The sequence below is a fragment of the Scomber japonicus genome, chromosome 23 (assembly GCF_027409825.1).
Source record: "Scomber japonicus isolate fScoJap1 chromosome 23, fScoJap1.pri, whole genome shotgun sequence".
Lineage (NCBI taxonomy): Eukaryota > Metazoa > Chordata > Actinopteri > Scombriformes > Scombridae > Scomber > Scomber japonicus.
This window is the reverse complement of record NC_070600.1, coordinates 18,226,242-18,247,066: the sequence shown is the minus strand read 5'-3', so window position 1 is coordinate 18,247,066 and position 20,825 is coordinate 18,226,242. Positions and strand designations below refer to the sequence as shown.

General features: G+C 37.8%; 4 protein-coding genes across 5 annotated transcripts; 1 reads left to right on the top strand and 3 right to left on the bottom strand.

Annotated features, from left to right (window-relative positions):
* Positions 1-964: 964 nt before the first annotated feature.
* usp18 (ubiquitin specific peptidase 18) lies at positions 965-6,944 on the bottom strand. The gene is made up of 10 exons (XM_053344174.1): positions 6,766-6,944; positions 5,114-5,210; positions 4,741-4,883; positions 4,573-4,652; positions 4,355-4,489; positions 3,787-3,882; positions 3,542-3,703; positions 3,339-3,470; positions 2,950-2,993; positions 965-1,169 (listed from the first exon to the last, which is right to left on the bottom strand). Exons 1-10 carry the CDS (start codon positions 6,818-6,820, stop codon positions 1,097-1,099), a joined length of 1,017 nt encoding a protein of 338 aa, XP_053200149.1. The 5' UTR covers positions 6,821-6,944; the 3' UTR covers positions 965-1,096.
* Positions 6,945-7,896: 952 nt separating this feature from the next.
* pex26 (peroxisomal biogenesis factor 26) lies at positions 7,897-10,666 on the bottom strand. Its single transcript, XM_053344176.1, has 5 exons — positions 10,292-10,666; positions 10,051-10,191; positions 8,826-9,142; positions 8,583-8,723; positions 7,897-8,479 (listed from the first exon to the last, which is right to left on the bottom strand). Exons 1-5 carry the CDS (start codon positions 10,495-10,497, stop codon positions 8,367-8,369), a joined length of 918 nt encoding a protein of 305 aa, XP_053200151.1. The 5' UTR covers positions 10,498-10,666; the 3' UTR covers positions 7,897-8,366.
* A 115-nt stretch (positions 10,667-10,781) lies between these two features.
* On the top strand, positions 10,782-13,053 carry llph (LLP homolog, long-term synaptic facilitation factor). The gene is made up of 3 exons (XM_053344187.1): positions 10,782-10,857; positions 11,883-12,111; positions 12,274-13,053. The coding sequence occupies exons 2-3, from the start codon at positions 11,895-11,897 to the stop codon at positions 12,447-12,449; spliced, it is 393 nt and encodes a 130-aa protein (XP_053200162.1). The 5' UTR covers positions 10,782-10,857; positions 11,883-11,894; the 3' UTR covers positions 12,450-13,053.
* Positions 13,054-13,154: 101 nt separating this feature from the next.
* Positions 13,155-19,741, bottom strand: hcls1 (hematopoietic cell-specific Lyn substrate 1). 2 transcript variants are annotated; one of them, XM_053344168.1, is made up of 16 exons: positions 19,058-19,078; positions 18,857-18,940; positions 18,660-18,733; positions 17,053-17,176; positions 16,849-16,959; positions 16,256-16,310; positions 16,051-16,161; positions 15,858-15,968; positions 15,647-15,757; positions 15,506-15,561; positions 14,988-15,057; positions 14,716-14,864; positions 14,440-14,613; positions 14,034-14,208; positions 13,881-13,949; positions 13,155-13,460 (listed from the first exon to the last, which is right to left on the bottom strand). In XM_053344168.1, exons 2-16 carry the CDS (start codon positions 18,938-18,940, stop codon positions 13,327-13,329), a joined length of 1,608 nt encoding a protein of 535 aa, XP_053200143.1. In that variant the 5' UTR covers positions 19,058-19,078; the 3' UTR covers positions 13,155-13,326. The 2 variants fall into 2 exon arrangements, with proteins under 2 accessions (XP_053200143.1, XP_053200142.1); XM_053344167.1 differs by lacking the exon at positions 19,058-19,078 and adding an exon at positions 19,634-19,741 and having other exon boundaries at positions 13,156-13,460.
* Between the last annotated feature and the right edge of the window lie 1,084 nt (positions 19,742-20,825).

Sequence of the window (20,825 nt, the reverse complement as noted above, 5' to 3'; positions counted from 1 at the left end):
TTAATAGCCTGTCTGATTATGACTGTTTTCAGTATCAGCTCCTTACTGGCACTTCTCAGAGACAGATGTGACCTTAAAGTCACCAATTCAATGTGAAACGCCTAACCATATCTGTGACTGTGACCCACATCCAGACACACTGAGATACCCCCTATACATAAAGCTGTGCCTGTGCTACATGGCAGTGAGATGACTAAGCATGAGGCCTGCAGCCTGTGGCACTGTGCAGACATGTTCCATTCTGTCAGAGCTCTGCAGCACATAGGCACCATTTCACACGGTCCCCAGACTCTTGGCGAAGTGAGTGGGAACTTTAGAGACTCTGCTGACAGCCTATACCACGCACTGTGGCTGCAACTGCAACTTTTTTTTCTTCTTGGTAAGATAGTTTCCTAAATGCATTCAAAAATATAAAATGCACACAGTACAGACACTTAAAATACATTTTGAGCTCAGGTGATGATGAGATGTGCTGGTGTTTGTGCATTGATAGAGCAATAAAGAGGAGAAACTTATCAACAAAAGCAACAAAAAAAACCCACAGATTAGCTGTAATGCCATTTAAAGCTAATGCTGGTAGTGAGAAAATGCAAAACATAAAATCATTCATTCAGTAAGTTATTTTTTTTGTTATTGTTATTGCTTTTGGCAGCCCAAATGAAAGAAAAAATGACTTCATTGTTCTTCACGAGTGACTCATATATTACAAAGCAGTGTCAGGAAAATAAGCCCTTAGTCCTAATGCAGGTATTTCCCCTCAAACAGTAAAAACCTAAGCTAAGCATTGTCTTCAAACCAACCCCCAGTATCATTCAGCATGTTCACAGTGTGTGGTCTGATCGTGAATCCGCAGCAAGTGTTTTGAGTCTTCAACACCACCTACTGGTGTTTGGAAAATATTACTCTGCTTGTGTCCAATAATGCAGCTTTAAGAGGTCAGAAATATCATTAAATATTTAAAAAATCACCATATATATTTTAATTAAAGGGTTACAATAAATAACTTAAATCAAGTCTGGGATTATATTGCTTAAAATTCCTATGTGTATCCTATATTTCACCTTGTCTCTACTTTAATTCATCTGCATTCATCCTTTTAGCCCGAACATTCAGGTTGGTGTCCCTCCTCTTTGGAGTCTCTTCTGTACATCAGCATGTACGCTGTTTGTCTGTAAAGAAAACCACAATAGAGGTACTTTAAAAAACAAAAAAAGTTATACTTATCAGAGCATTGAGAAAATTCAATAAACAGGAATAAAAAGGCACAAGTAGTTTGTTGTTAACAGACATGACAGCAAAACAGACAAGGTGGATTTCCTCTCTAAAAGGGGTCTTAAGTTTGAAAGCCCTCGTGGCAAAAACATGGTCACTTTTTCTCTTTAATCTTAACCGAGGAACAGACAATAAGGCTTTGTCTCTTGAGATCTAAGACTGTTTCCTCAAGTAGGCAGATAAAAGCTCTGATGTCAGCAGGGGCCAAGCATTTAAGCCTTTAAATGTTATTAATAACCTGGAGGTCATTTAAGCAGACTGAAATGTGGTGGTTGTGTGCTGTTTTTTGTTGCTTTCAAAATTTTATAGGTGGGGGAGGAGATTATTTCTCACACACTATGATTGCCGAAAATGAACATGACATTTTGGGAAATACATTTATCTGCTGTCTTGCTGACAGTTAGATGAGAAGATTGATAACGCTCTCCTGTTTATACAGTAAATACGAAGCTATAGCCAGTTAGCTTATCTTAGCATAATGACTGAAAGCAGCTAGCCTGCCTCTGTCCAAAGGTAAATCCAGCTACTAGCACCTCTAAAGCTCACAAATTAACATGTTATATCTTGTTTGTTTAATCTGTACTACAACCACAGAGTAAAAATCACAAGTTACGATATTTTAAGCTAAGCTATAAACATCTCCAGCTTCCAACTGAATAGATAAAAGTGTGAGTGATATCAATCTTCTAATCTAAGCAAATGAGTGTATTTCCAAAAAATGTCAAGCTAAGAACAGGATCAAATTTCTGGGTGGATGTAAACCGCCACCTTAACTTATGCTTTTATTCAGTCTGAGTGACAGTTTCAAACTTCATGTTGCTGGTATGTAGAAGATAGCAAAAAAAACTGTTTGGCATGTATCATTTGATGTCACGCCAGACTCCTTAATAAAGATGATGAAGTGTTTTCTTCTCTAATGTCATAGCAAAAGTATGCGGACATCCAACCTTAACACCCATATATGATTGAACATTTAATGTCAAAACTATGGGCATAAACGTGTCGCTATAACAACCTTCAAATTGAAACAGGTTGTAATCATTCCTCCTGTTAATACTGGCTACTAAAAGATCCCCTTCAAATGCACTTATAGTTTAAGTTACAGGGCCCGCAACAGTCTGTGTTTTGAGCAAAAAAGTTTATCTAAAGAGAATATAAAACTTCAGTCATCCAATTTAGTGGATATCTTCCACAGGTATAGTCTTTCAAGGAAAAAAAACCATCTCAACAGTGTTTTCTTGTTCAGCTTCAGTGGAAGAATCATAAAAAGGGAATTCGGCACTGAAAAGATATTCAATTTGTTTGACTAATTTGGACGGCTGAAGCCTCAAATTGTCTTTAAATAAACTTTTAAATACATATTTGCACAGTAGGACTGAAGATTTAGTTTCCCATCACTTACATAGAAAGTAATGTCCAGTATGAAAAGGAGGACGTTCATTTGAGCACCTGACTATTGTTCTAAGACAGCCTTGAAAAATTGTGAACCTATCCTTTAAGATTTCTCTTAACTAGGGAAACTGGGTCACACCGGGTGTCTACATATATACATACAGTGGCTATATACTAACCAATAAAACACAGTGTTATCAGGGTCAAACGCAGCACTGTTCAGCGTTATCAAAAGAACCCATTCAAGACATAACATTTCAAACGGTTGGATGTTTAATAATTTACCTTCTATGTCCTCCATAGGTTGTCTGCACGTCTTGCCAGGACACCTGTTAGATTACAAATCACAGTCTAGAGTAATGGCAAATTTGCACAAGACATTGTAGAATGGTAGGAAAATAAAAATAAATCTTTTGGGAGCAAACTTTAGGACATAAGATAAGACATTTAATACACATTTATATTATGGATACATGGATATACATGTATTTTTCAGCATACACTATTAGATATGAGGTATTTGAATACTTGAATGGTTTTGAAACAGGGATCTACATTTGAGTATTAATATCTAACTATCTTTCATTTTGACTGATTAAGAAGGGTGTTCATTTCACCAATATTTTAAACAAAGAGTCTTCAATTAGTATAAGATGTTGTTAAATTGGGCCTACCTTTTTTACACAGCTGTCATCTGCATAGTACCAGCTCTGGGTCCTGCTGTGACGAACATAGGCAGTATAGTGCCCACACATTGCTTCGCCAGAGTGCACTACCACTGCATACAAAGTGTACTTGCAGTTATTCTGGAAAAATAAATAACCTTTTAGATTACAAAAAATACAACATCCAGATACTCTACAGGACGTGCATATACCTGGGCAAATTCTGCTGAGAATGCTTCATGAATCATTTCGGAGAGGTCGAGGGTTTCTGGAAAATTTACTTCGCAATGAAGTTTTCGGGTGTAACCACGCATATTCCGAAATCGTTTCAGGTGCACGCACAAGATAGGAGGCAGGGCAAGCAGTTTGACTCCCTGAAAGAGAAAAGAGATGCCAAAGTTGAGGACAATGTTGGCTTAATATATTTTTAAGGGGAAGCATTTAAACGAAACATTACTTGTTTAGAAGGAGTCTTGGTTCCACACGGTTCACAGGTGCAGCAATCTCTGCCCCTTAGCTCCTGGTGCTCAAAGAAGGATTTCATGCATTCTTCCTGAAATGGTATATTAGAAATACTTGAATGTTCAAATTGAGCAAAGTTTAACACAATAGTTTGACATGGTGAGAAACATAAGATTAATATGAGGATAAAATGAGAAGATTGATGTCCGTCTATTATAAGGTTTCAGCCAACAATCAGTTATTTTAGCTTAGTTTAGCTTAGCTTAGCTTAGCATAGCAACAACACCTCAAATGCTCACTAAATACATCTTGTTTGTTTAATTTTGTTTTGTTTGTTTTAAACAAGTGCAGAGATGACAATTTGTGGTGTGGGACGTGACTACTTCTTGGAGCTTGGTTATCCTCGGTTGTAAAAGCCCTTTCGTGAAGAGGGCTGTGAATTGCTGGCAGTATAATCATATTTAGCATATAGGCATCAGTCTAGTCAAATAAGTCCACCTTCCAACATGTCAAAAATATTTCTTTACAACAATCTACATGTAATCAAAAGAGAGAGACTGCACCAGAGTGTTTTGATCTTCCTTGATATGTAGCGGCAGGCTGAGCAGGTAGCTGTCCAGAGTCTGGATGGAGTCACAATCTAAACACTTGAGTTGCGTCTGCACTGAAATCTTGTACAGATCCTTGATTTGAAGAGCCTAGCAGGAAAAACAAACTATATAGTTAATGTTTTTACAATTAAAAAACAACAACAACAGTATATTCATGATTAAATACAAACCAGTGTTTTGTTATCCATCTGCTTCTGTATTAAGTTCAGGATGGAGAGGAACACCTCATCGGCATCATGCTGTATACTAACTGCAAAACATTTCCACAGAAAGAGGATGTGAAATTATACTATATTTTAAAAAAAGCAGTATTATGGTGCAGTTTTTGCAACTCATACGTTGGATGCGGTTACTGTCCAGACAGTGCAGGAAGTCACGATGGGGAGCAGGCTGAGGGTGGTCGCTCCGCATGGCCACAAGTACTTTCTTAAGCTGCTGCGGGACATTACTACTGTCTGTTCTCACGCCGGCAGCGTCCCACCTTGTGCAATTCACAAACCATCAATTAACATGAGAAAAGCAGCATTGTGTCCAATCATTGAGAGGGTTTCATGAGGTCAAAGGGTCATAGAACTACAAAAACAATCACTTTAACTGGATTTCTGAGGTTTTTAAACATCAAAAGCATTATGTCTTCCACCCTGTGATAAAGATAAGTGTTAGAAATCACAATTATAGTGAATCCTGGACTATCATTGGTGTGCTGCTTACTTGTCTAGTAGATCTGCTAGTTCCAAGGTGGCAGAGAAAGTCTGCAGCAAAGTGTTCACACAGCAGGACAAATTGTAATTGCTGAGGCCTCTCATTCCTGTGATGGAACAACAGAAAGGTTAAATAACACTATTTATCGTCCATCAAATCCATGGCCTAGAGGCGCAGAGTGTCAGCAGGTCGTTGCATGTGCAAAGAGAAAATAAAAATGTAACAGTGAAGTCTTGCGGTGCAGAACACCCACATCATGTGTATGTTTTATTAAAATAAACAGTCATTTTATAGAGGAGAAACAAATAAAGATGTGTTTGGGTTATTGGTTTATGGCTCTATGCACAGCGGGTTTATTTTACACGGATCTGAGGCATAGTATTTTGCTTTCTATGCCGCTGTGTTGCTCACAAGAAAGATTTATTGGTTGTGAGGAGAGAAAAAAATAGACAGTGAAAAATGTCCTGCAGAATGGGGCCGTGAACAAACTTGTTACAGATCAATGTCAGGGCCTTGGAGGTCTTATTTTACCCATAAAGTTACACCAGTGTTTGGGTCCTTGAGCCTCTAGGGACGGGATTGTCAAGGAAACTTCAGGAAGTAATGTAAGGGATTTTGCTGACCAGTATTTGTGACCAATTTCAAATAAGCCACCCTTTCTAATTCATAAGATGTATAAGCATTAATCAATGACTTTGTTAATGATTAATGAATCATTCACTGCACAACATTATTAAGAAAACCTTTTGGGTTGCCAGGTCCTCCTCTAACAACAAACGTTTTTAGTCTTTTTAGCACTTCAGTTTAAAGTTTTATTGGTGGCTTAACAGAAATACAATATTTATAGGAATATATCCTATATATAGGATATATAGGAATTCAATATTTATAACTACAGTTTTGATGGCTTTAAAAAAAAGGGAAACATGAGGTAATTTATTAATGACACTGATATGTTGGAGAGGGATTTTTCTAACTGGTAAGTTATTCAAGTTATAAATAACTTATAAATGCTTTAAAACACATTAGAAAATGATTTATTAACCAATAATTCATGCTTATAAGTTCTTTATAATCACACTAGTATAGACTTCTATTATGGACAGATGTTTGACCAGAAACCTAAAAACATCCATATGATGCAATGCAATGAATAATACCTACATTTATGTTGAGATGACTACTTTTTACAGCCCTCCCCTCAGGGAAAAAGATTATGTAGGATAAAGAGCATTTCCGCACCAGCACATTCGTATATTTCCTCAAACTCAGTTCAGCCCATTAACTTATTGTGTCCCCTAGCGGTCCCTATAATGCACCAGACACTTGTGTTATATGTTGATGTTTTATTCATCATGCTGGAATATTTTTCATATGTTATGTAATAAATGATTCAATCTTGAATGTTTGTTTTGTTATGTCACAATCTTGTCAATATCATATCATCATATCTATCATAGGGAGAAGTCAATCAGTAATCATCTACAATGCACTCAAGTAAAACTAAGGGTCAATACCTCACAGTTAAATCTCACAGTGGTAGCAGGCTATTTATTGCAGAGTACATTTTTTATTACAATGTAGAGAGGTGTTTAATGATATTTATGTCATATTTAACATTATTAATCCATCATCACACAGACTAAATTGAGTCTACTTACCGTGGCAGAGGTCCCCCAAACCGAGTTTTGAGACCAAAACAGCGATGAAGGACATCACTGCGGACTTAAAGGCTGGAGGAGACAGACGAACTGGAGAGAGACTCGTCCTTCCTGCATGATATAAACCGGTTTATGGACAGGAGACGAATCAAATGTTACGTGACTTGTCGTGAAATGGGTTGTCCAGGCTCCTGTGTGTGTAAACATCACCGTCTCATCTACAGGTTAACATTCAGTTTCGCTTTATCGGGCTCCAGCTGTTAGCCGGAATCGAAACTTAAACGCAGCTCCAATAAACAGGCAGTAAAATAGGTGGTGCAATAACTAATGAGTTTTTTTTTTTTTTTACTATAATAGAAGAGACCACACTACAATGAAAAAATACAATGCTGCATTCATTCGTGGCAGCTTCATTATGCAAACTTCCCCCATTCACAGTTATTTTAGGGCTGCAACGTCAATTAATCGATTAGTTGCCAACTATTTTTATATGTGATTAATTGTTTTGAATAATTTCAATCAAGTCCCAAATGATCTGAATACAGCTTCTCATGTGAATATCTTCTGGTTTATTGAGTCTGATTATCTTTGGGTTTGCATTTAACCCTCCTGTTGTCCTCGAGAAGGAAGGAAGGGAGGAAGAAGGAAGGGAGGGAGGGAGGGAGGAAGGAATGAGGGAAGGAAGGTAGGAAAGGAGGAAGGAAGGATGGAAGGAAGAAATGTAGGAAAGGAGGAAAGAAAAAAGAAGGAAGGGAGAGAGGAAGGAAGGTAGGAAAGGAGGAAAGGAAAGAAGGAAGGGAGGGAGGGAGGAAAGAAGGAAGGAGGGAGGGAGGGAGAAAGAAAAAGAGGAAGGGACGAAGGAAGGAAAGAAGGACAGAGGAAAGAAGGAAGGGAGGAAGGTAGGGGGAAGGAAATAAGGAAGGGAGTAAAGAAAGAGAGAAGGAGGGATGGAGGAAGAGCAGACGGAAGGAAGGAAAGAAGGGACAGTCAAGACAGACGGGTCTCACACACACACACACACACACAACCTATGCTTTTTTGTTTTAAATTCATTTCAGTGCCAGATGTAGCCAAAGCATGCATCAAACCTTAATGTGTTTAATGTGTTCAAAGAAAAGTAGAACTCAAATGTAGCTGTTCAAAAATGTGTTTATTTATTTTAATCTATTTCCTGTACAGGAGTGTGAATCACTCTCACAAACCTTAAAAAAATAAAATTAATATACTATATCAGTATTAAATAGTTGTTATATACAGAATATATATTACATTAACCATTTGATCACATCTGGGTTTTTTTTATCTGTAATTATTCCTTTCACATTTTATCATACATTTACTATGTTTCATGTCCTTTGTGCTGCGGTGATCTTGACCAGGACACTTATGTAAAATAGATTTTTGACCTCAGTGAGGCATCCACGATTTCTAACTCAAACATTACTAGATATGTCCATATTTGGAGTCATGAAAGCTGTTAATATGACAGATGTTTTTCACAGGTAAACATGAAATAGACCATGTTCTGCCTACAAAGAACAAGAAAGAGTAAAATGAATCCAAATGATGAGTAAAACATAATTAGACAGATTTTCAGTCTCTTATAGCCTTTTACTCTGAGTGAGGGTCTGATAGTAAGGAGCAAACATGGCACTCCACATCTGTTTGAGCAGTTGAAGAAGCTTGGAAATCCACATGAATGAAGAAGGAAGAGCTGTGGGCAAAGAACAGGAAGATTTATTTATTTCCAATCAGTTTTATTTATCTTTCAGCGAGGCCTATTGATGTCTGAGATACAAAAAACATTTTTATCCCACCTGGATCCATTCGGACAAGAAGCATGTAGAGAAGGATGCCAGCCAGAAAGACTCTCCGGAGAGAGAAGGAGCCGGAGCCGGGCGCCAACAGTCTTCTGTAGAGAAGCCTGAGCATGGCTTCTAGTTTATGGATTACACTTCCTGTTTAACACAAACAAAAAAGGAAAACCATCAGAGTGTATTATGGGATTTATGTGAGGAGTTTATAATGCATGTCATCAGGACTGAGCTGATATTTCTAACCTTGAGTTGAAGCAATTTGAGCAACAAGTTCAGAGTCTGGATTACAAGGAGGATTTTCTTGATTCTCTTGCTCTTTTTCATCTACAATATCCAGCGCTGTCTGCCTCTGGTCTTCTGTGAACGCGCAGCTTCCGACCTCACCGGTGATCAGCTCCCGCGCCTCTTCCGTATGTCCGAGAGGTACAAGGACATGCAGTAGGTACAGTTCTGCGACTGTCCCAAAACCTGCTGCTCTACTGTTTGACAAACACTGTAACCAAGCTCTGGACGCCTCCTGCAGCACAGCTGGCTCACCCACTTTGGAGTAAAGAAGTATGCTGCAAATATAAGAGAAAGCTAATTAAATATGTACTTTAGAGCTGATGCAATGAGATGATAGATTGATTTGATTGACAGAAAAACAATCAGCAAATCATTTAAGTAATTTTAAAAAAAATTCTGATTTCAGCCTCCTAAATGTGAGCATTATTACATAGTACTTTGGTCACATTTTGGTTTTGTACTGATGGTTGAAATAAACTAGAAATTTGAAGATTATGAGGGACATTTTTTACTTATGACAAAGTGATTAATTCATTGAGAAAATATTGGTAAAGATGAGTCCATAATGAAAATAATTGTTGCCTTACTAATGTACATTATTTAATTTGATTTGCTTCATATTTCATCAGATTCCTCATCATTAGAGCTGCAACTAATGATCAATTTATCACACTTCCTAAACTGCAAAGTAGTTGTTTCTATTTGCTTGTTTTGCCTGACTAACAACCCAAAACCTAAAGATATTCAATTTACAGTCATAATAAAACAGAGAAAATCAGCAAAAATTCACATTTAAGAAGGTGGAACAGAGATGAATTACTTATTACTTGATAACCATAATATTGAGACAATCCTTTTTCTGTCAATCTACAAAGTATGGCTGCAACTAATCAATTAATCTGGCGATTATTTTCTCAAGTCATTGATTAGTTGTTTAGTCCACAGAATGTCAGAAAATTGTGAAAAATGTTTCTCAAAGCCTGTGTTGACATCTTAAATGTCTTCTTTTGTACACAACTCAAAGATATTTAGTTGACTGTCATACAGGACTGAAAAAATCTTAAAATATTCACATTTCAGAAGCTGGGATCAGAGACTCTTACAAAATAACAAAAAAAATATGTATCAAAATAGTTGGCAGTTAACTTAATAATTGGTGACTAATTGCTTAAGCTCTTCTCACCACATCTGCATTATTTTAGCTGGTATTTTCTCCTGATGCTCATAATGCTGAAGAACCCAGGAGAAGACACCATGCCACTGATTCAGCTCAGCCAGAGCCTGAATCCCTAAGATGCAGAAGCCGGCCTTTAACTCTGCACACCTGAGGAGATAAAAAAACATAGAAAACACCTGAGTGAGTGAAACACACCAACATTCAGGCTGCAGAATAAGTCATGTAGAGTGAGCTTCAGGCCTGTCACCTGTTGTCCTCTTGCTCCATGGTGGCGAGACTCTCCAGGCCTCTGTTGCAGGTATCAAAGGCTGCCTGGAAGTCTTTATGGACCATTAGTTGCTCTGCAGCCGAGTCCAGCATGCTGAACATCGCTGATAAAGAAGGAGAGAGCGGAGGGCTGCAGACTGAGCCGCAGCTGCGAACATGAGCCAGACTAGTACCTGAGCTGCTCATTAGGGTCTACTATTTCAAAATTAAGAGGAAAAACAGCAACTTTACACAACGTAACGAGTCACCGCCTCACTTTCAGCAGCTTAATTTAACGCTTCGTAAGCGCGTTTGGGGGCTTCAGTCATTCACTATCCTCTCCTAAACTTCTTGTTTACGTTTCACAATCCCTCAATCCTTCCTAGATTGAGAGTGTCAGCCAATCAGACGCCACGCTTCTCACGTTGACTTTGGCAGCCAATCATGTTGCAGTTTCTTCAGCGTGCGTCATTACGTAGTTTTTTTCACGTCTTGTAAACACGTGTATGTACGGAGCAGTCAGTGTGCGTCTACGGAGAGATTTCAGCTGCTAAAAACTCATTTTCTGTAAGTTAAATTCACTGTTTATAATGTGGAAATGTTGCTAGCAGCTTGTAGGTAATAGCATGTTGAATTAAGTCGTTTTTAAAGTGCCTGTTTTGATAGGAATAGTTAGCAATTGGAAAGCTAACGAGGTAGCTAACAGTTTGCTGCTGTGGTTAATATTTACAAATCTAACATAATTATCCAAGAAAAATAATAACCTCCAGTAATGACATCCTGTTTTTACTTGATGGTTTGTAGTCATGTAATTGTAGTTTTTATAGTTGGAAACTAATCGATTAATCGACTAATAACCATAACCTGTGTTTTCTTGGTGATGTTTAGACAAGCAAGGCCATGTAAATGATCAGCAAGTCCTTGGGTTTTTAAAATAAATTAGTTATTTGGTGCATAAAATTGGTGAAAAGTGTGTATCACTGTTCACTGCCAAAATGGTCTTGTTTTGTCCTCAACCTAAATATATTTATCTTAATCAATTATCAGAATTAGCTGATTAATTCAATAGTTGGCAACCAATTGATTATTGCAGCTTTAAAGATTGTGTTTTTTCCACCATCAAACAGTAACAAATGCGTTGATGTCATGTGAGATTTAAATAAAATGTTAATATCAACATAAGACAAGTGTGAGCAAGGAGGACAAGTCATCTACTCACTGTCATGGCTCTAAAACTCTCCAAAAACACTAATTTGACATTTTGTTAAGTCTGTATCGTTAAAAACAAACGTGGTTCATGTTTTTGGTTTTTTTTTAACCTGTTTTATAGATGTTTTACATTTTTATTGTCATTTTTTGTGTTTGTGTTTAATTTTACTGAGAGGTGTTTCTAATATTTAGTCTTCCCTTACTGAAACAATTAAAATGGGAAAGATTGAACAAACAAGCTAATCCTCTGTGGCTTCTTTGTGTTCCTGGGATGTGGGGTAATATTTAAGAAAGATGTTCACTTAAAGCATAATCAATTCAGACTGCCGTCACTCTTCATTGTGTTCAGAAAGGTCGTGACTGACTATCTGTGTTTATTTCAGAAAATCCTTAAAATGGCAAAAAGCCTCCGGAGTAAATGGAAGAGGAAGATGCGAGCGGAGAAGAGAAAGAAGAACGCCCCTAAGGAGCTGGCCCGTCTGAAACAGGCTCTTGGTCGGGATGTGAAGGCAGACGCTACGATGAGTGACATGCAGGAAATCGCCACTGTGGTGCCAGCTGACAAGATCAAGAAACAGACCGACGCTGATATGATAGATACTATGGGCGATGGTGAGTGAGAGATTGAGCACAGCATGGGCTAAATAAAACTCATAGATGCAAAGCAATACATTTACTACCTCAAATGTAACCAAATTATATTACCATTTTGCTTTTGGGACACACTGTATTTATTTACCGTAGTCTAAAATTGTTGCCTTTTGTGTTTTATAGATGGGAAAATGGATATGGACGGCAAGCGCAGCAAGAAAACTCTGCTGGATGAAAATGGACAGTATCCTACATGGATGAGCCAGCGGCAGGCCAAGAAAATGAAAGCCAAACGGATGACAAAGAAAGGCGGTCAGGGCAAGCAGCAGCAGAAGAAGAAGAAGGGTATCGCCTGGTAAAAGCAAAAGGAAGCCAAAAGATCTTTGCTTTGCCTTAAAGACTTTTTAACGCAGAAGCCTGGGATTATTTCATGTATTCCTTGCATACATGATAACTGTCGACTTCTGTACTTGAATCTCATTCTCTCGGTGGATCACACGGTTCACGGTCGTGCCACCGAACCTGTTGTCGTTGTTCTGTTTGTTCTCATGGAACAGCAGCTCCATTTTGACATCAAGACAAGTTTTAAGAAAAAAATGTGTCTGGTTTCAAAGTGCAGCATAGCGGTGGAGGTATTAGACATGTATTCTCTGCTACAAGTTCAATCATTTTGTAAGATTAAAGAAATGTATTAACAGTCCTGTGACTTGCTCTGTTCAGCATATTTTGATGTTGATTCTTCAGGACTTGTGTTGTATATCATTTTAGAGCTGGCCTTAAAAGGTCAAAATCGACAACATTGATTAGAATATTTTTCTGATATCAATGTTCATTCCACCTAAAGCAGATATATGTAACATCATATATAAATACACATTTTTGATCAATTTAGTCATTTTTTAACCACACAGTCTGGTTGTAATCATCAGTTTTAACAACATAATTATGTAAAATGATACGATTATTGCAGCTCTAATACTTCTGTAAATTGACATTGATCGGAAATAATTAATAAAGGTTTTTGGCATAAACACAACAGAAAGCTTGCCTGTGTAGCATTTTATTGACTTGATCAGTTTGTTGCAGTTATAAGATGTAACTTCACTCACCACTAATACACATTTGGTGTTCAGATACTCACTGGCACAAACTAAGCGCAATATTACACAGTAAAAGTAAAGAAGTCAAATGATCAGAAGCATACATTTTGCTGGAATGATTATATAAATATTTTGGTTACATCAGCTGGACGTAAGCTGACGGGAAAAGACCGATGCGGCCGTTGCAGTGCCCCTTCCACCAGCCCTCGTCTATCATCTCTATGTTGGTGATGACGTCATCTGGGTTGAAGGAGATCTCATCGTCTGCGCCTGTGTGGAAAAAGAAAAACAGAAGAATGAAGAATGTCCTTGTCAGTATAGAGCAGGGGTGTCAAACTCATTTTCATTCAAGGCCCACACACAGCCCAATTTGATATGATGTGGGCCAGACCACTAAAAAGATGTAAGAAAAGAAAGAGAGAAGAAGACAGGAAGGAAAGATGGAGGGACAGAATGAGGGAAGGAAAGAAGGATAGAAGGTAGGAAAGATTAAAGGGAGGAAGGACAGATGGAAAGAAGGAAGAGAAGACAGGAAGGGTAGATGGAAGGAGGGAAGGGAGGGAGGGAGGAAAAGAAAGTGGGCCGGATTGGACCACTCGACGGGCCGGTTTTGGCCCAGGGGCCGCATGTTTGACACCCCTGGTACAGAGAGATGGTTGTTCAATGTAAAAAAAAAAAGAAGTGTTGTACCTCCTTCATAGTCGTAAAGTGCTACTGCCTTCATGCCATGCGACAGGTCTTCATAGTCATTGTCCGCAGCTGTCAAATAGAAAACAAATGAATGAGTATTTCACATGTGTAAAAGGTTTGATGTTTGATATGACGGCCCACTCTGAGACAGACCTGACTCTATATGAGGTGGCAGAGGTGGTGGTGCTTCAGCGAGCTCCTCATACTCTCCTTCATCCTCCTCCTCATCAACTTCTGATGACCTCATGGGGAGCGGGGGAACATCTGATTCGAGGAAATCGTCACCACGTGGAGGCAAGGACGGCGGCTCCTCGTATATTGCTGGGTCCTGGAAACATTGCACAGATGATGTCAAACACACAAGATTTTAACATGAGACCCTGAACCACGAGCGACTGCAGTACAGGGATGCCATACTTAAAGGAATATTTTGGGAATTACTTTAATTTGCTTTCTTGAAGAGAATTAAAAGAGATTCCTTCTTCATTGTCTTTAAAACTTGCCTGAATTAAATAAAGCTTTGCTACAACTAACATTAATCTAAGTCAGAGTGTCTCACCTCTGGCTCTGGCTCTGGCTCTGGCTCTGGCTCTGGTTCTGGTTCTGGCTCTGACTCTTGTGTTTCTTCTACCTCTGGCACGTAGCGGGGGATCTCAGGTAGTGGCATGTTGTACTTTTCAGCCACATCTGGAACAGGTGGTGGATGAGCCTCCTGTTCTCTGCTGTCCTGCTCCTACAGGAAACATTTATCATTAATAATAATAATGCATGATGAGCATTAGTTAGCTTATTGCTCTTCGATGTAGTTAAAGTTAAAGTGGAGCGTTTGTGTTACCTGCTGTCTGCGTTTGGCTTCCTCTCGCTCTCTTTTCTCTCTCGCCTGTCTCCTGGTTCTCTCTTCTTCTGCTTTCTTTCGGTTCTCATCATCTGAAGCTTTGGCCATGTTCTCGAAACGTGCCTTCAGTTTCCCTGCGCCTGCGCTTGCTGCATAACATAGATGAATGAATGAATGAATGAATGAATGAATGAATGAATGAGTGAATATGAACACAAAGCACCTGCAGCAGCTCAGTAGGATGGATGATGATGAGGGAAAAATGAACTTACAGGCCTCTAACGGCTGCGTCTTTTCATAAGCAGAAGTCGGGGAGTCCATGTCTGAGAAGGTAGCTGCACTCTATGAATAAACATCAGAGAAACTTACACTATATTCATGAATTAAGTCAATTATCATTCACCATAATGAATACAAGTGCTGAAACTTACCAGTTTATCAACTGTAAATAAATCTAAATGCCAACCACCAACCAATAAACCACATGTTAACCACACTCTTCATATGTGGCATTTTGCACACATATTTATTAATATTTACTAATTATATTTATATATATATCTATATTATTCTTACATCAAATCTGAATTACTTTATAAGACTTGAAAACTATGTATAGCTTTAATTTAATGTGTAAAAGTTATAAGTTACTGAAAGACGCTAAAATCTTATTTCCCATTACAATAAAAACTAGACTCTTGGAATTTGTGATGGAGATGTTCTACTATTCTACAGAGTAAACAACAATCAAAAATATGAATTAACAATGAGTTGTAGCCCTGACACTCACCTTGTCCATGCGGTCTGCCTGTACTCCATAACGGCCTCCAAAACCTGTTGAATAATCTAAACAGAGACCAGCTGGATCAGTCTGACGTACCGTAACTCTTCTGATAAGTGCTAATAAACACTTTTGTGGGTGTCGTCTCACCTTTCTGTGACTGATGTTTCTCCGTCTCACCCTTATAATCGTACCCCAAGGCAGCTTTATCTACTTTCTCCTTCTCGACGCCAAACTTCCCCCCGAATCCCTTCGAGTAATCTGGTAAAAAAAAAAAAAAAAGAAGGAAGAAGAAGAATAAGAGTGGATGTAATCAGATGTTTGGTAAGCAGAGTCAGAAAATGCAACAACTTAAACTCACCTTTCTGTGACTGGTGCTTCTCTGTTTCTGCTTTATAATCGTACCCATGTGCAGCTTTGTCCACCTTCTCCTTCTCCACACCGTATTTCCCTCCAAATCCCTTTGAGTAATCTGACAAAAAATAAGAAGACAAAATGAAGCCAAAATGTCTAGAAAACTGTCACAATTAACAATTATTATGACTTAAACTCACCTTTTTGTGACTGATGCTTCTCTGTCTCGCCTTTGTAGTCGTACCCCATTGCAGCTTTGTCCACTTTTTCCTTCTCCACTCCGTATTTCCCTCCAAATCCCTTAGCGTAATCTAAAACCATGTAAAGAAAAAAAATCCTGGATGAGGAACTTCTGTTTGGCAGCAACTTCCAAAAAGAGTATATTAAATATTAAGAGAGCCAAACCTTTCTGAGATGCATGCTGCTGCACTTCTCCTTTGTATTCAAAGCCCATGGCAGACTGCACAGACACACAGAGACTGCATTTAATAATAATTATGATAACAGATTTCATACACTGCAGTTTAAAGTGTGTCTCTATGCTCTATGTGACCATGTACTTTTATTATTAATGTTGTGAGTTTTATCATCATTCTGATTTCTCTTTATTATGTTTGTTTTTCCTCTGTGTAAAGCACTTTGGATCTACTGTGTTATGTTATGAGTTATATAAGTAAAGCAAGAGTTTCAGTTGAACAGAAACATTAAAATACAATGAAACACAGAAAACTAACATCAAATAGAGAACTGAAAATGTTCAGTGAGATTCAATAAAAGCAAATCTACTCACATTAACATTTAAAAGGTGAGTCTTTATATGTTTTTTAAAGGAATTTACAGATGTTGCATGTCAGATATTTACAGGAAAATGCTGCAATCTCTTAACTGTTGATACATTTACTACTATAGTGTAAGGAAAAAAATGGTTTTATGTGCTTGCTTTCTCTTGTTTTTCATTAAAAGACTCAGAGTGTAAAACAGTCTGCTTCTCCTCTCACCTTATCCACTCGGTCTTTCTGAACTCCGTATTTCCCGCCAAACCCTCGCGCTGCATCTTTCTGGGAGGAGTGCTGCTCGACTTGAGCCACGTAGTCGTGCCCCAAAGCCGCCTGGGTAGTCAGACATACATTAATGCACAAACTAATCCCTTAACAGCAGGTGGTTTACATATAAGCATAAATGATATCAGAGAGTTTGCTTACCTTGTCCATTCTGTCCTTCTCCACTCCAAACTTCCCTCCATATCCGTACGATGCTTTGGGAGTGTGCTCTTTACCCTTCACCTGTTCGTGCTCCACAGCCACTTTCTGTCTGAGCGCTTCAATGCTGAAAAGGTCACGTAGACGTCAAACATACTGACATCTGAAGGCCTGTGCACACAGACGCCCCCAGTATGCACAATAATAGTAATATTAGTCATATTTACCGTTGACTATTTATACCGAACATACTCACATAAGTCTGTAGCACAAGTCACACATACTGTTACTATTTTTTTACTATTTCCTGTTGTTCATATTGCTTCACCTACTTTTTGTTCTTTTGTTTTTTTATTGATGCTCTTTCTATTTTTGCAACCCACTTTGATGCTGTAAGGCTGTCAATTACTCCCATCGTGAGACTAATAAAGGCTTACGTTAGTTTATCTTGAATCATACACAAGGCAGAACTTTAAAATGAACTGGAAACAAACTAAAACCAGGAAGTGTGAACATGTCTATACATTTGGAGGTAAATATGACAAAATAAAGTAAAAATAAAGACATCAAAATGTAATAAAAGCATTCATTTGATGCTTTTAATGGTGCACTCATATCTAGTATGTTCAAATATCTAATTGAAGATACATGAATTCAATTCAAAACTTCATTAAGGACACAGCTCATGGGGGGGGTCCAATGTTGGTGCAATTGTCTGACTATTCGTTAAGTCCATAAAATGACATAAACCACTAAAGTAATTCTCACAGCCTGGGGTGACACCTTCAAATTGCTAATTTTGCTCGATTGCTAATTATAGCCCAACACCACAAAATCTAAAGATATTCAATTTACAATGACGTAAAACAGACAAAGCTGTAAAGATTCTAACAGTGATACTTCTACAATGTTTTGTGTCAACAGTGTCACAGCTCTCGTTGTGATTTATTCGTCCTTTCGTTACTTTTATCACTATATGAGAAGCTTAAACCAACAAATGATTATATAGTATTTTAACTTGATGATTAAGATGATCAGTTCTCAGTAGATCGACAAATTATTATTATATATTGTCACATAAATGCACATTTCTGCTTTCTGTTAATTACTTATAATTGATAACATTGAAACCAGTACTCTGCACTTTCTTTCATGTGTGATTTGATTTACTACATATTGATTTGACTGTGTACACTGAGCACCAACTATGCCAACTATGCCTCTGCAGATTTGTTCTGACACCTTTAGGGCACAGTGGAGTTTGGCCGAAGCTGTAAATATTAAAATGATATCGAATATGGCCAGTGCTAAAAGTTTGGACTATATTTGAACTGCATTTCACCGGATGCAACATTATAACACCTTTGAGCAGTTTCTTCTCCTAATCTTATGATACAGCCGCAGTGAGAAGTCACATTGGTTTAAAGCTCACTGTCAGCGCGTCATCGTCATATATTATCCATATTAGGAGACAGTCTGACAGCTTGTTGCTCTGCTCTCACTTCCTCTTCCTGTTGCTACTCTGCACCCACTCTGACCTGCGTTTCTTGAAATCTTCTGACAGGTTCAACCTTTCATTTCCAGAAAAAAAATGGCTTTGCATCTCTTACCTGATGTGCTCTTTACGTCCCGAACCCTCAACGCTCTTGGCTCCCCACCTCTGCTCCTGCTCTGATACGTCATTCTGCAAAAAAAGACAAAAAACAGAGGCTGTGGTGAAAATGCAGCGTGAAATCCTAAAAGAAGACTTATTGCATTGGCATATATCTTCCCCTTAGTGATACACACTCCAGGATATATACAGTACCTCAAAGTCAGGGTCTGTCTCCCAGTCGTCCCCCTCTGCTGCCACCTTCATGCTCACATTGTGGCCCACGACTGACTTCCACATCTGGGGGAATAAAACACAGTTAACCACACATGACAGCGAACACTGAAGCCAGTATGTGAGTGTGATTCATGCCCTATTCATGTGTCCATAACTGCAAAAAAAAAACCTTGAACTCACTGTTTATTCTACTATTTCTGCTACGTTGACTTAAAGAAAGAACAACTACAATAAGCTGACACAGCCACCATTTGCTGAAGTCTTAAAAAGGAAGTGAGTTATTTTCAACATCAGCATCATTTCCCCATAATGAAACACACCATTTTATGGCTTCATGTTGTAAAACGACACTAAAAATACAAAATAAGCACTTAAGAATGTATTTTTTCCTCCTCAGAGAAGTGCATTAGGAGTTAATCAGATCTTACTTGTATTCACTATGAAGTAGCAACAGCAGCAGCAGCAGAACTAATGATATTAATTATAATATTGCTAATATTATGTAACACATTGAGTTAACATACTATAAATGCAATCTGATGTCCCAGCTACCAACTTAATATCATAATTTCATCATTTTATAGTGTTATCCTTTCACTTCTGAACTCATGTTTGACTAAAGTTAAGGTCAAGTTTCTTCAGTACAGTTAACAGTACAACACTCAGACTCACTTCCTCAATGAAATTCAAAGATAAATTAAATTAAAGTGCATTTAAATCTGTTAATCAATTAGTTTGGAGAGAGATGAACATTACCTTTTAGCTGTGAGAAGTATTTATATCCGTGTTTGTGTCGATAACAAACGACAAACTTTGTTCTTCAGCCAAGCGTGCGGCAGGGGATGGGCGAAATGTGAACGCGCGTCCTGCGCTTGTGAACGCGCATGGATGTAAATAAATGAAAAAAAGTCGCAACGTAACTATATAATTTTTTATACACTTATAAATAGATATTATTACAGAAACAATAGCATTTTAGTATTAAATTATACACATATATGTATCTTTTATTTATTTATAACCCTAACCCAACTTCGTGAAGACATTGTGGTTATTACAGTAAAATAGAGATTTTTTTTGAGCTACAGCAACTTTAGGTCACCAGCACTTGAACACACCAATAATTACTGGCTATAAATCGTGCTTACTGCTTTTAATTTACTAGTTTACTAACAGGTCTTTAATTCTTTACTGTGGCTAATCAGAACATTGTAAACAGAGCTACTACAGGTGCCGCTGATGTAAATTAATAAATTATAATCATACATTTATATTTATATGTAGACAATGATGCAGCTTGTGCCGGATGTGTGTGGGAGAGACAGTCATCAACACTGATGCTGTTTTTATCCAGCATCCTTAAACATAACTCCACTCATACTATTATCATCTGTATTGTATAATTACAATAGGCTATTAACTGTAGTGCATATGCTTTTTATCACAGTGCAGCATGTTTTGAACTATTGTACATAGTATTATGTGACTTATTGTAGGATGCCTAACAATATCAGGCAAAGGAACTAAAACCTTTGACTTTACTCCACTGCATTTCCATTGTTTGAATGTGGATTCATGTTTATTTTCTCTTTCCAAACTGAATGCATTAGAGGATACAGCTGTGGTTTAGCTGTTGTGTGGTTGCAACACTTGGGGGCAGACTCACACAGCTTTAACATTGTAGTAATAACACTGAAACTGCATCCACATTATGTCAAATTTATAAGAAATAATCAAAAACATTTTATATTTTGCTTTCATGAGAACAGTCAAATCATTTAAGGCTTAACAATAATAATAATGAACTAAATCATGTTGATTAAACCCAATTCTACGTTCAAGATCATACATTGCACTAAAAAATAGAAAAACTTATTTTTGAATCAATTATAACTTAATTTAGCAACTAAATCTGTATTATCCCCCCCCCCCCCATGTTCACTAATAG

Excerpts from the sequence above, each read along its gene's own strand:
- usp18 (XM_053344174.1), bottom strand. The coding sequence starts at position 6,820 with ATGTCCTTCATCGCTGTTTTGGTCTCAAAACTCGGTTTGGGGGACCTC. Across the intron at positions 4,884-5,113 it reads CTAGCAGATCTACTAGACAA|GTGGGACGCTGCCGGCGTGA; the intron begins GTAAGCAGCACA and ends GAATTGCACAAG. Across the intron at positions 4,490-4,572 it reads AGATGGATAACAAAACACTG|GCTCTTCAAATCAAGGATCT; the intron begins GTTTGTATTTAA and ends TTTTCCTGCTAG.
- pex26 (XM_053344176.1), bottom strand. The coding sequence starts at position 10,497 with ATGAGCAGCTCAGGTACTAGTCTGGCTCATGTTCGCAGCTGCGGCTCA. Across the intron at positions 10,192-10,291 it reads ATGGAGCAAGAGGACAACAG|GTGTGCAGAGTTAAAGGCCG; the intron begins GTGACAGGCCTG and ends TTATCTCCTCAG. Across the intron at positions 8,724-8,825 it reads TCAAATTGCTTCAACTCAAG|GAAGTGTAATCCATAAACTA; the intron begins GTTAGAAATATC and ends TGTGTTAAACAG.
- llph (XM_053344187.1), top strand. The coding sequence starts at position 11,895 with ATGGCAAAAAGCCTCCGGAGTAAATGGAAGAGGAAGATGCGAGCGGAG. Across the intron at positions 12,112-12,273 it reads GATAGATACTATGGGCGATG|ATGGGAAAATGGATATGGAC; the intron begins GTGAGTGAGAGA and ends TGTGTTTTATAG.
- hcls1 (XM_053344167.1), bottom strand. The coding sequence starts at position 18,940 with ATGTGGAAGTCAGTCGTGGGCCACAATGTGAGCATGAAGGTGGCAGCA. Across the intron at positions 16,162-16,255 it reads GCAGCATGCATCTCAGAAAG|ATTACGCTAAGGGATTTGGA; the intron begins GTTTGGCTCTCT and ends ACATGGTTTTAG. Across the intron at positions 13,950-14,033 it reads GCCACCTCATATAGAGTCAG|CTGCGGACAATGACTATGAA; the intron begins GTCTGTCTCAGA and ends TCTATTTGACAG.